This window comes from Cervus canadensis, chromosome X (genome assembly GCF_019320065.1).
Source record: "Cervus canadensis isolate Bull #8, Minnesota chromosome X, ASM1932006v1, whole genome shotgun sequence".
In the NCBI taxonomy this organism is placed as follows: Eukaryota; Metazoa; Chordata; class Mammalia; order Artiodactyla; family Cervidae; genus Cervus; species Cervus canadensis.
In genome coordinates, this window is record NC_057419.1 from 7,379,848 (window position 1) to 7,390,847 (window position 11,000).

At 45.1% G+C, this 11,000-nt stretch overlaps 1 protein-coding gene across 1 annotated transcript; it reads left to right on the forward strand.

Moving 5' to 3' along the window:
* Window positions 1–276: 276 nt before the first annotated feature.
* LOC122434538 (odorant-binding protein-like) lies at window positions 277–7,304 on the forward strand. Its single transcript, XM_043458002.1, has 6 exons — window positions 277–357; window positions 1,580–1,719; window positions 3,878–3,948; window positions 5,620–5,730; window positions 6,954–7,055; window positions 7,254–7,304. The coding sequence occupies exons 1-6, from the start codon at window positions 277–279 to the stop codon at window positions 7,262–7,264; spliced, it is 516 nt and encodes a 171-aa protein (XP_043313937.1). The 3' UTR covers window positions 7,265–7,304.
* Window positions 7,305–11,000: the final 3,696 nt, after the last annotated feature.

The window sequence follows — 11,000 nt, forward strand, 5'->3', positions numbered from 1 at the left end:
ATGTCTAGATGCACTTAAGCTCCACTTAAGTGTATAATCTCATTATAAAAAGTGACAGATTGCCAGGGAAGCTCAACTGCCAGCCAGGATATCAGCAGGGGTTGTCTATGGCATCAATGTCTCAGGAGGAGCAGCCAGTGGTTTGTGTTGTCTTGCGCCAACAGAAGCAGGATAGGATAAAAAGTGGAAGCCGTGCACATCCTCTCCCAACCCCTGGGAAGCCCGCAGCCTCGGAGGAAGAAGGACCACGCGGAGTCCACCATGCGAGCCAACAAGATGAAGGTCCTGTTTCTGACTTTGGTCCTTGGTCTGGTCTGTTCTTGCCAGGAGAGTCCAGCTGGGCCACACCACTCACAGGTACCCAAAACGAGCTGATAGGGGAGGAGGTCTGCCTTGGTTGTGTGTGTGTGTGTTCCTTAGGGGTTTCTGTTATGTGGATTCATGGATGCTGTGCGAAGTCGCTCAGTCATGTCTGACTCTTTGCAACCCCATGGACTGTAGCCCACCAGGCTCCTCTGTCCATGGGATTCTCCAGGCAAGAATACTGGAGTGGGTTGCCATTTCCTCCTCCAGCAGATCTTCCCAACCTAGGGATTGAGACCAGCTTTCCCATACTGCAGGCAGATTCTTTACTGCGTGAGCCAGCAGGGAAGCTCAGTCTCTACTGTCTATTGAATGTCTGTTAGGTATTTTCACTGCTCTTGCAAAACGGAGGAAAGTGAAGTGAAGGTGTTAGTCAGTCAGTTGTGTCTGACTCTTTGCAACCCCATAGACTATCCCACCAGGCTCCTCCGTCCATGGGATTCTCCACTCAAGAATACTGCAGTGGGTTGCCATTTCCTCCTCCAGGGGATCTTCCCAACCCTGGTTTCGAACCTATGTTTCCCACATTGCAGGCAGATTCTCTACCATTGGATCCACCAGGGAATCCCATTTGATAGTAATCTTACAGTGAATTACAACCACAAATATAGATACAGACACACACACACACACACCCTATCCCAGGAAATATACTTGTCTGTTTTCACTAATTTTTTTTTTAAAAGAATATCCTATTATCTTCCTTGTCTCTTAGGCATTTTCACTGCTCTTGTAAAACAGAGGAAAGTGAAGGGAAGGTGTTGGTTACTCAGTTCTGTCCGACTCTTTGCAAACCTGTAGATTGTATCCCACCAGCCTCCTCTGTCCATGGGATTCTCCAGGCAAAAATAGTGGGGTGGGTTGCCATTTCCTCCTCCAGGGGGTCTTCCCTACCCAGGGATTGAACCCACATCTCCCGCATTATAGGCAGATGTTTACCACCTGAACCAGCAGGGAAGACCAAATCAGAGGAGGTTCTGTTAAAGCACTGTTGGATTGGAGTTCTGCATTTGACAAGAAAGCTTAAGGGGGTCACAGAAACACCTCAATTCCTTTTTCTTCCTTTGACTTCAGTCTTTACATTAGAAGCTGGGCTTTGCTCAATAAACTTGGGTAGCTTCTGTCCTAGTGAAAGTGTAGGGAAACCCCGGAAGGATGGTGTCAAAAAGGATGAAACGGGAGGGACTCACATTTCTAAGGGAAATTTTGCTTTTAGCTTTCAGGAGAATGGAAAACCCATTACATCGCCTCCAATAACCCAGAGAAGACCAGTGAGAATGGGCCATTCAATGTTTATCTTCGCAGCATCAACTTTAATGACAAAGGGGACTCCCTTGTCTTCCACTTCTTTCTCAAGTAAGTAAAAATAACCCAGAGGGAAAACACCTGTAAACCCCGAGTCTCAGATAGGGTGCGTCTCCCTCGTCTGCAGGGAGCTCTCTGGGTGATGTTGAGAGCAGGATGCCCTGAGCTGTGGGGCTGAGGAGAGTCTCTGAGCTGGGTTGGGAGGCAGTTCCCCTGAGAGCCTCCAGGGAATGTCCTGGAATCTTTAATCACCACTGAGTTTACTAACCACTCACAGCCCCCAAGGACCTCCCAGGGAATGTCCACTACACGGCAGATGGTTTACTGAGAACATGCAAACTCACGTACACATTTTGAGAAATAAAAACATTAATAAATAAGAACCTATTGTATAGCACAGGTTCCCCTATTGGTAAAGAACCTGCCTGCCAGTGCAGGAGACAGAAGAGACCCAGGTTCGATCCCAGGGTGGGGAAGAACCCCTGGAGGAGGGCATGGCAACCCACTCCAGTATTATTGCCTGGAGAATCCCATGGACAGAGGAGCCTGGCGGGCTACAGTCCATGGGGTCACACAGAGTCAGACATGACTGAGCAATTAATATAGAAACACAGTAAAAATTTAATAAATGAATAGAAAAGGGAAAGAATGAAGAGGCTTATGCTTGGAGATAATGGTATATAAATTTATATAATTCATTATAAGTCACACATGTATGCATACTAAGTTGCTCCAGTCATGTGGACTGTTTCTCGCCATGTAGTCAGCTTCCCTTCTGGCTCAGCTGATTAAGAATCTGCCTGCAATGTGAGAGACCTGCATCCCTGGGATGGGAAGATTCCCCCGGAGAAGGGATAGGCTACCCACTCTAGTATTCTTGGGCTTTCCTGGTGGCTCAGCTGGTAAAGAATCCACCTGCAATGCAGGAGACCTGGGTTTGATCCCTGGGTTGGGAAGATCCCCTGGAGAAGGGAAAGGCTACTCACTCCAGTGTTCTGGCCTGGAGAGTTCCACAGACTGTGTAGTCCACGGGGTGGCAAAGAGTCAGATGCGACTGAGCGACTTTGACTTTCATATTTGAATATCATTCACTGTGTCAAATATCATATGTATTTTGCATGTGGGTGAATGTGTTTGCATACACAGATGTCCTTTCATGTTAATTCCTCTTATGCTTTTTTTAAAAAAATTATTATTATTGTTTTTTTGGCTTTGCTGGGTCTTCCTTGCTACGTGCAGGCTTTCTTTAGCTGATGCGAGCCGGGGGCTGCTCTCTAGTTGTGGTGCTCAGGCTTCTTGCTGTGATGGTTTCTCTAGTGGAGGAGCACGGATTCAGTAACTGTGCCCCATGGGCTTACTTGCTGCTCTACATGTGGGATCTTCTGGGACCAGGGATTGAACCTGTGTTCCTGGCTCGGGCAGGTGCAGTCTCATCCATTGGACCACAGGGAAGTCCTCTTAAGGTGTTTTTATACAGCAAGAGTTTGTTTTCGATAAAATTAAAGGCTTTTTTTTTTCTTTCATATCCTGCACTTTGGGGCAATTATATCCTCTAAGAATGGGTTTTGCAGATGGTGTGAGTGGTAAAGAACCCGCCTGCCAATGCAGGGGACTTTAAGAGATTTGGGTTTGATCCCTGAGCTGGTAAGACCCCCCTGGAGAAGGGAAAGGCAGCCTGCTCCAGTATTCTTGCCTGGAGAATTCCATGGACAGAGGAGCCTGGTGGGGTACAGTCCATGGGGGTCAGAGAGAGAGTCAGACATGACTGGAACGACTTGGCATGCAGGCATGCAAACTCTAAGAATACACTGTCAGGACTGGGAGAGCTCTAAGGTCTGTGTTGATAGCTGTGCCTCTCAGCTTGAAGGAAAGGATTCCAGCCCAGAACTGTTGCATTCCTTTTTCTTTCCTACAATTCTGGCTTTCTCCATGATTGTTTGCTTGTGAATGTGACCTGTTTTGTACTGGCAGTGTATCCCTGGAATGACTGCTCAAATATCATGCATCCACGTGACAATCCTTGTCACTTGATAGTCACTGGATGTTACAAGTTTCTCTGGTGAATCTCACACTGTCTCAGTCACTAAAGTGATTCGTGACACAGGGCATTGTGTGCATAGGGGTGGTGGGGCGTTGGTGGAAGAAAATCCTCGAGATGTGAATTTGGTATGACTTCTATCGACCAACTGGAAGCTGTTCTGTCTTTAAGGCACAACGGGGAATGCATAGAGTCGTCTGTTACTGGAACACAGATAGGAAACAACGTTTACACGGCTGACTGTGAGTATGAGTGTTCCACGGGTAAATGTTTACTCAGGTTGAAATCTTGGTCTTAATCTCCTCGAGAAATGCATATGTGTGAATTCTAGTTCTACTAACCAGAGGCGTCACCAGTTGCTGGTCCCTGAATTTCCCCAACATCGCATCTTGTCTTGAACACAGAGTCCAAGCCCAGACCTTGGATGGCTCCTCCCAAAGATGGGTGGCCAGAGGACATGGAAAATCTGACTTAAGTTGTTCCAACGTGACCCAAGGCTCGTGGACCCAGGGCGGGTTTGGGCAAGGAGCATGCACTTGTCCGGGGCTAGGAGACTGAATTTCAGCAGCTATTTTTTTCCCTTTTTTCTCAATCTAATCTTTTTCTAATGATTGTCAGTGTTTTCAGACACTGAGCCATGGGGTTGGCATGTTTTGGGAACACAGTCGGGCGGTTTTACCTCCCATGTCGCTGAGTGGGTGCAGGAAGGTGTGATGGGGCCCAGGAGAGACAGGATGGACTAGAGGGTGTAGAAATGACATGTAGTAGGTTGCCGCTGCATCCTGTCCAGACCCACAGGGCAGAGTGGACGGGTAGAGAGGACGGGTGTCCCTCCAGGTGGGGACAGAGCTCACTGCTAGGTAAACCGTCTTCACAGCAACAAGCGTGGCAATGGGCTCTGTCGTAACCCAGCCTGAGGGGCGGAGGAGACACAGCAATTAATAGTAAATGTCCAGAAGGCGTCATGCACAGGGCCGGGACTCAATAACAGAGAGTTTTTCCTTTTTTATTCTTCTAATTAAATATCTAAAAAAAATTTTTTTGTGATGAAATTTTTAATTGTTTACTCATTGCTTCCTTAAAATGCATCTCTATGAAACATCTCCGATTGTTCCCGATTTCATCTTTTACATTTATTTTTAATTGGAGGATGATGGCTTTACGGTGTTGCGTCGGCGTCTGCGGTACAACATGGATCCGTTCAATGTATACAAATATGTCCTCCCCCTATGACCTCCCACCGTCCCATCCCACCCATCTTGGTCATCACAGAGCGCTGAGCTGAGCTCCCTATAGGGCAGCTGCCAAATCAGCTCTATGTACACGGATATCCTCTCCCTCCATAATCTCCCTGTCTCCCTATCTCACCCCTCTAGGTCATCACAAAAACACCAAACTGAGCCCCCCGGGCTACACAGCACCTTCCCACTAGCTGTCTATTTTACAACAGGCTCGTGCGTACATGGCAGTGCTACTCTCAGAAATGGTTTGTTGCTTTTGGTCTTGATCAGAAATCAAGTCCATGTCTGAGATACCTGAAATAAAAAGATTTTTTTTTTTTTTTTTTTTTTAAAGCCTGGAACTTGATAAAGCACTCACCTTGTTTAAAACGTGTTCGTTAGAATGCATGTTCTAGAAAACATGTTAGGAACGCAGCAAGGAGTGACCAGTCAACTGCTTGAGAAGATGGGACTAAGGAAAAGTCTTGCCTTCTCTCCTTACTGTAATAGCAACTCCAGCATTCAACACAGGGATGAGACAGAGATCGACAGGCAGTTGTGCTTGCTGATAGAATAAATACAGAAGGCATCACTGCCGGCAGGCTAAATTCACTGCAACAGAGCCATGATCTACTAATATAATAAATTACTCAAGGTGGGGCTAACTCTGCCTATTTTCTCTCTCTAACAAAGATTCGGGAGTCAATCGATTCTCCTTTATTCTGGTGTCCGACGATGGTCTGATAGTGATTTCTGAAAATGAGGATGAAGCAGGCAAGACATCCAGACTCATCGGGCTCTTGGGTATGTATTACAGCCTGGCGACATTCCCACTCTCATGTAACAGCAGCATTGCTGTATTTTTATCCATAATTCATCACGTGCTTTCATTACTCATTTATGAGGGCGAGGCCTTTATGTTCATCGACCTAAGAGCCCTGGAAAGTAATCTACCGTAGAAAGAGAGGTGAAGAAAGTAGATGGAAGTGGTGGGACGTATCATCAGACAATTCAGAATTCCCACCTGTTAAAAGTTAAAAATAAAAGTACTGAGCCTTTTTTTTGAAGGCATGGCTATGATGAAAGTTATAGTCACTCAGTCGTGTCTGACTCTTGAGACCCCATGGACGGTAGCCCACCGGACTCCTTTGTCCATGGGATTCTCCAGGCAAGAACACTGGAGTGGGTTGCCATGCCCTTCTCCAGGGGATCTTCCTGACCCAGGGATCAAACCCAGGTCTCCTGGATTGGCGGTCACTTTCTTTACCTTATAATGACATTGTCCTCAATCCCTTCATTTTATGCCACTTTTCCCATGTATCCCAAGCCTTGAAACAGAAACTTTTAAAATACATCTTTGTACTGTTCATTTATCCAAGGCATTGTTCTTAGGAACATTGACCTCACCCCCAAATAACCATGTCGAAACGCTGAGAGGTGTGTGTACCATGGGGAGTTGTTGCTGTTCCTCATTCAGTGGCTGAGAGTTGTAGCTGACTCTTTGCAAACCCCATGGACTGTAGCAGGCCAGGCGTCCCTGGGGATGGTAGGTATCTGTTTCAGGAAAGGTACTGAGTGGAACCGTGGGTTAAAGAAACAGTCAGTTGTCTCCCATTATCATGTATGACGTGGTGAGCATGTGTCTATCAGGGGAGAACTCTTGTTTGCTATTTATTCAGGCCCAGAGCAAGACCTGAGCATGAATACTGGTTATAGAGACTGGAAGTTGGTCAAAGAGCAAGCCGGTTCCATACTGTGATGTAAGGAGCCCCAAATTCATGGAGTTCCAGAGAGTCTCTGGGGTCCTGCTGCTGATGCTGGGGGCCGGGGCTGCTTACACAGTTGGATGGGGATTAATTCTTAAGATAGACAGCAGACATCTGAGTCATGGGAAATGGTAACTGTTTGAGGCTCTCTTCCGTTATTCCAAGTGAAATCTGATGAGCACATTCAGTTCTCATTATGTCTTCAGCATTGTTTAGGGGCTCTAACGGGTAAATTTCCGCTTCCTGCATTGTGATTTCCAGGCAAAGAAGATAATGTCGACGATCACGACCTGGAGAGATTCAAGGAGGAGATTAGAAAATTTGGGATTCCAGAGGAAAATATTGTGGATTTCACCAAGGGTGGTAAGTGGAACTATACTTTTTTCCCTGAATCTTTCACCCCGTAGGTACATACACTACCAGGAAACAAATCAGTTTGCTTGTAATTTGTTCTTTTGAAACTAATCTTTTGTATAATTCACTACTTAAGAAATGTTAAAATTACCAGAATGAGTCATATTTGGTGGGTCTCTTATTCCTGCCTGTTTGATCTCCCCCCAGATGACTGTTAGACCCAGTGAAAAAAGAGTGATGTCAACTCCACCTAATTGTAAGTAAACACACTCTGTTATGAATGCTATTTCATCAAAGAAATCAATAAGGACATGCTGTGCTTTCACATGTGTAAAAATTCACAAGTAACCATGTTTTGCCCTAATGACTTACATTCTATAGCCAGAGAACTTTTTTTTTCCCTGTTACATTAGGCTATGTTGCATTTCTTGAGGCCTATTAAATTTCAGACTGGTTGGTTGATGAAAGCCGAGCAGTTTTAGTGAGAAAAACTGAATTCTGAAGGACTGTGGACAACCGCTGGATTCATCAGAGACAAGCAGGAACGGCCCCAAGTTGGTGGAAACTAAATCGTGTTCCCGTCAGTCCTGATCTCAAGGGTGTCCACGCACTTTCTTCCCTCAAGGAGAACTGGGATTAAAGAGAGGTCACATTTTGTGCAAGGCGGGTGTTTAATCTCTCATGATTCTGACAGAACCAGTAAAGGTCTTCCAACCACACTGTCTGAAACACACACTTGAATTAACTTTCCCATTCAGAAGGTGATTTTCTTCAAGTGAGATACTTAAACTTTCTCAACTTAGACCGCCTCTGAAAATGACACTGGTCTAGGCTAACGTGCGGCTTTCATTTTTCTGCTGAGGCAAAATGGAAGGAAAGAAAGCAAATTAAAAATAAAGGAGCTTCTAGGTGACTGTGATAAGAAAGAGGTGGTTCATAGGTACAATGGAATATTAGTCAGCCATTAAAAAGCATGAGACAATGCCATTTGCAGCAAGATGGATGCAACAGAGATTATCATACCGAGTGAAGAAAGTCAGAAAGAGGAAGACAAATATTGTGATGTCACTTATATATGGAAAGTAAAATACGGCATGAAGGAACTTATTTACCCAACAGAAGCTGACTCACAGATAGAGAAAACAGACTTGTGTTTGCCTAGTAGTAGGAGGCTGGGGAAAAGAAGGATTGGGAGTTTGGCGTTAGCAGATGCAAAGTGTTAAATACAGGATGGATAGACCAAAAATTCTCACTGTATAGCACAGGGAAATATATGCAAGAACTCAAAAACCTACATGGGAAAAGAATCTGAAAAACGATAGATATATGTATGTATAAACTAATCATGTTGTTGTACACCTGCCTGAAACGAACACATCGATACGTAACTATCCTCCAACGTAAAACAAAATTTAAAAATCGATTCTTGAAGACCCCAAAGACAAAGCTTGTGGAAATAGAGGGGTTTACTCCAATCTCAGAGTCTGTAAGCCATCTTTAGAGGAACCATTCCCATGAAAATGCAGCCTGTGTTCATGACTCCTACAATGCTTCCTGCAGGTAAAGGATCCCACCATACATACATCCTGGGGAAAATTCCACACAGACCCTCACCTACATCACAAGATGTGGAGCAGTGAGGTCCACCAGGACTCTGACATGGGATCAGCCACCAGCTCTTGTACCCTGGACAGCCTACTGCCCGAGGCTCACCCCTGTCAGCCGTCACAGAGTTGACTCTCCTAAACCTTTGGTTCTCTTTTATTCACCTACAGAGTCAGTGAGACCAGACATCTCCTCTTCTCCCATGGAATAAAGATCAACAACACAAAGATGACTTTCCTGGTTCCTGATCAACACGATCCTTCTCTCTTCACACTCACACTCCCTTTCACGTCTCATCTCTCCTGGTCACTAGTCACATCCAGTCTGTTGGTGTTTGATTTCTGAGGGTTTAAATAAACTGGCTTAATACACACCTGACTTACGTGTGTCTCTATAGAAAGTGCCCGATTTTAAAACACACAAATATGCATATCCAATTCAACTATCCAGAAAGATATGCCTATAGTAGGATAGTTGTTCCACTGGAGACAATTCTGATGGGGGTTAGATAGAGATGTCCTAGAGGTGTCCAGCAGAGAGGGACACAGAGAAGTGTATACAATCACAGGACAGGAGACAGGGTTATGGATCCTCTTACTGTACTGGGGGGGACAGTCTGGTCAAGAAAGATGTGCCTGAAAGCACCATATTTATCACAGGGAATGGAGTTTGTGTTTCCCTCTCTGAGCTCCACAGAGAGAAAATGTTAAGATGCCATGGGCCACAACAGGAAAAATGTGTATTCTGACAGCAAAAACCCTTCTGAAACTGAGGTCAAGGACTGATGTTTCTTGACCACTGTATCACTAGTAACCAAAACCCAGCAGCAGCTGAGACCTGGTCAGTCCATACGATCATGAAGTCAGTGTACTGTCTGAAGGAACAGGATGATTGACTCAGTCAGGAAGCTGTCACTGTTCTCCACACCTAAAGCTGGTCTCGAGATTCGTATGCTTCAAAGAGCAGCGGATGCTAGGATTTGCAAGGATTGGGCATTCCAAATATCAAGGGCACAGCACACCGTTCTGCACCCCCATGGTGGTTGCGCTGTATACAATCAACAAGACCCAGCAAACACTCAAGAGATAGAATTTCTTCCAAGGGTGGGGCAAAAGCTCAGAGATCTGGTTCAAGTCTTGGGAAAAATAATCCAAGACCTAAGTGATATTTAAAAGAAGAGAAGCGAAAGGCAAAGGAGGAAGGGAAAGATATACCTCTCTGAAGGCAGAGTTCCAGAGAAGAGCAAGAAAGCCTGATGGGAGCAATGCAAAGAAACAGAGGGAAACAAGAGAATAGGAAAAGAGTAGAGATCTCTTCAAGAAAATCAGAGATACCATGGGAACATTTCATGCAAAGATGGGCTCAATAAAGGACAGAAACGGCAAGGACCTAGCTGAAGTAGAAGAGATTAAGAAGAGGTGGCAAGAATACAGAGAACAGTTGTACAGAAGAGGTCTTCATGACCTGGATAACCATGATGGTGTGGTCACCCACCTAGAGCCGGACATCCTGGAATGCAAAGTCAAATGGGCCTTCATCACTATGAACACACCTAGTGGAGGTGATGGAATTCCAGTTGAACTATTTCAAATCCTGAAAGATGATGCTGTGAAAGTGCTGCACTCAATATGCCAGCAAACCTAGAAAACTCAGCCGTGGCCACAGGACTGGAAAAGGTCCGTTTTCATTCCAATCCCAAAGGAGGGCAATGTCAAAGAATGCTCAGACTACCACACTATTGCACTCATCTCCCATGCTAGCAAAGTAATGCTGAAAATTCTCCAAGCCAGGCTTCAACAGTACATGAACTGTGAGCTTCCAGATGTTCAAGCTGGATTTAGAAAAGGAAGAGGAACCAGACATCAAATGCCCAACATCCATTGGATCATAGAAAAAGCAAGAGAATTACAGAAAAACATCTGCTTCACTGACAACGCCAAAGCCTTTGACTGTGTGGATCACAACAAACTGTGGAAAATTCTTAAAGCGATGGGAATACCAGACCTTACCTGCCTCCTGAGAAAACAGTATTCAGGTAAAGAAGCAACAGTTAGAAACGGAAATGGAATGACAGACTGGTTCCAAATAGGAAAAGGAGTACATCAAGGCTGTATATTGTCACCCTGCTTATTTAACTTATATGCAGAGTACATCATGAGAAACGCTGGGTTGGATGAAGCACAAGCTGGAATCAAGATTGCCCGGAGAAATATCAATAACCTCAGATATGCAGATGACACCACCCTTATGGCAGAAAGTGAAGAGCAGCTAAAGAGCTCCTTGATGAAACTGAAAGAAGAGAGTGAAAGAGCTGGCTTAAAACTCAACATTCAGAAAACTAAGATCATG

What these genes read in the sequence shown, in the direction of transcription:
- LOC122434538 (XM_043458002.1), top strand. Translation starts at nt 277, where the DNA reads ATGAAGGTCCTGTTTCTGACTTTGGTCCTTGGTCTGGTCTGTTCTTGC. An exon ending in CAACGTTTACACGGCTGACT is followed by an intron (nt 3,949 to 5,619) that starts GTGAGTATGAGT and finishes TCTCTAACAAAG; the next exon opens with ATTCGGGAGTCAATCGATTC. An exon ending in CAGACTCATCGGGCTCTTGG is followed by an intron (nt 5,731 to 6,953) that starts GTATGTATTACA and finishes TGTGATTTCCAG; the next exon opens with GCAAAGAAGATAATGTCGAC.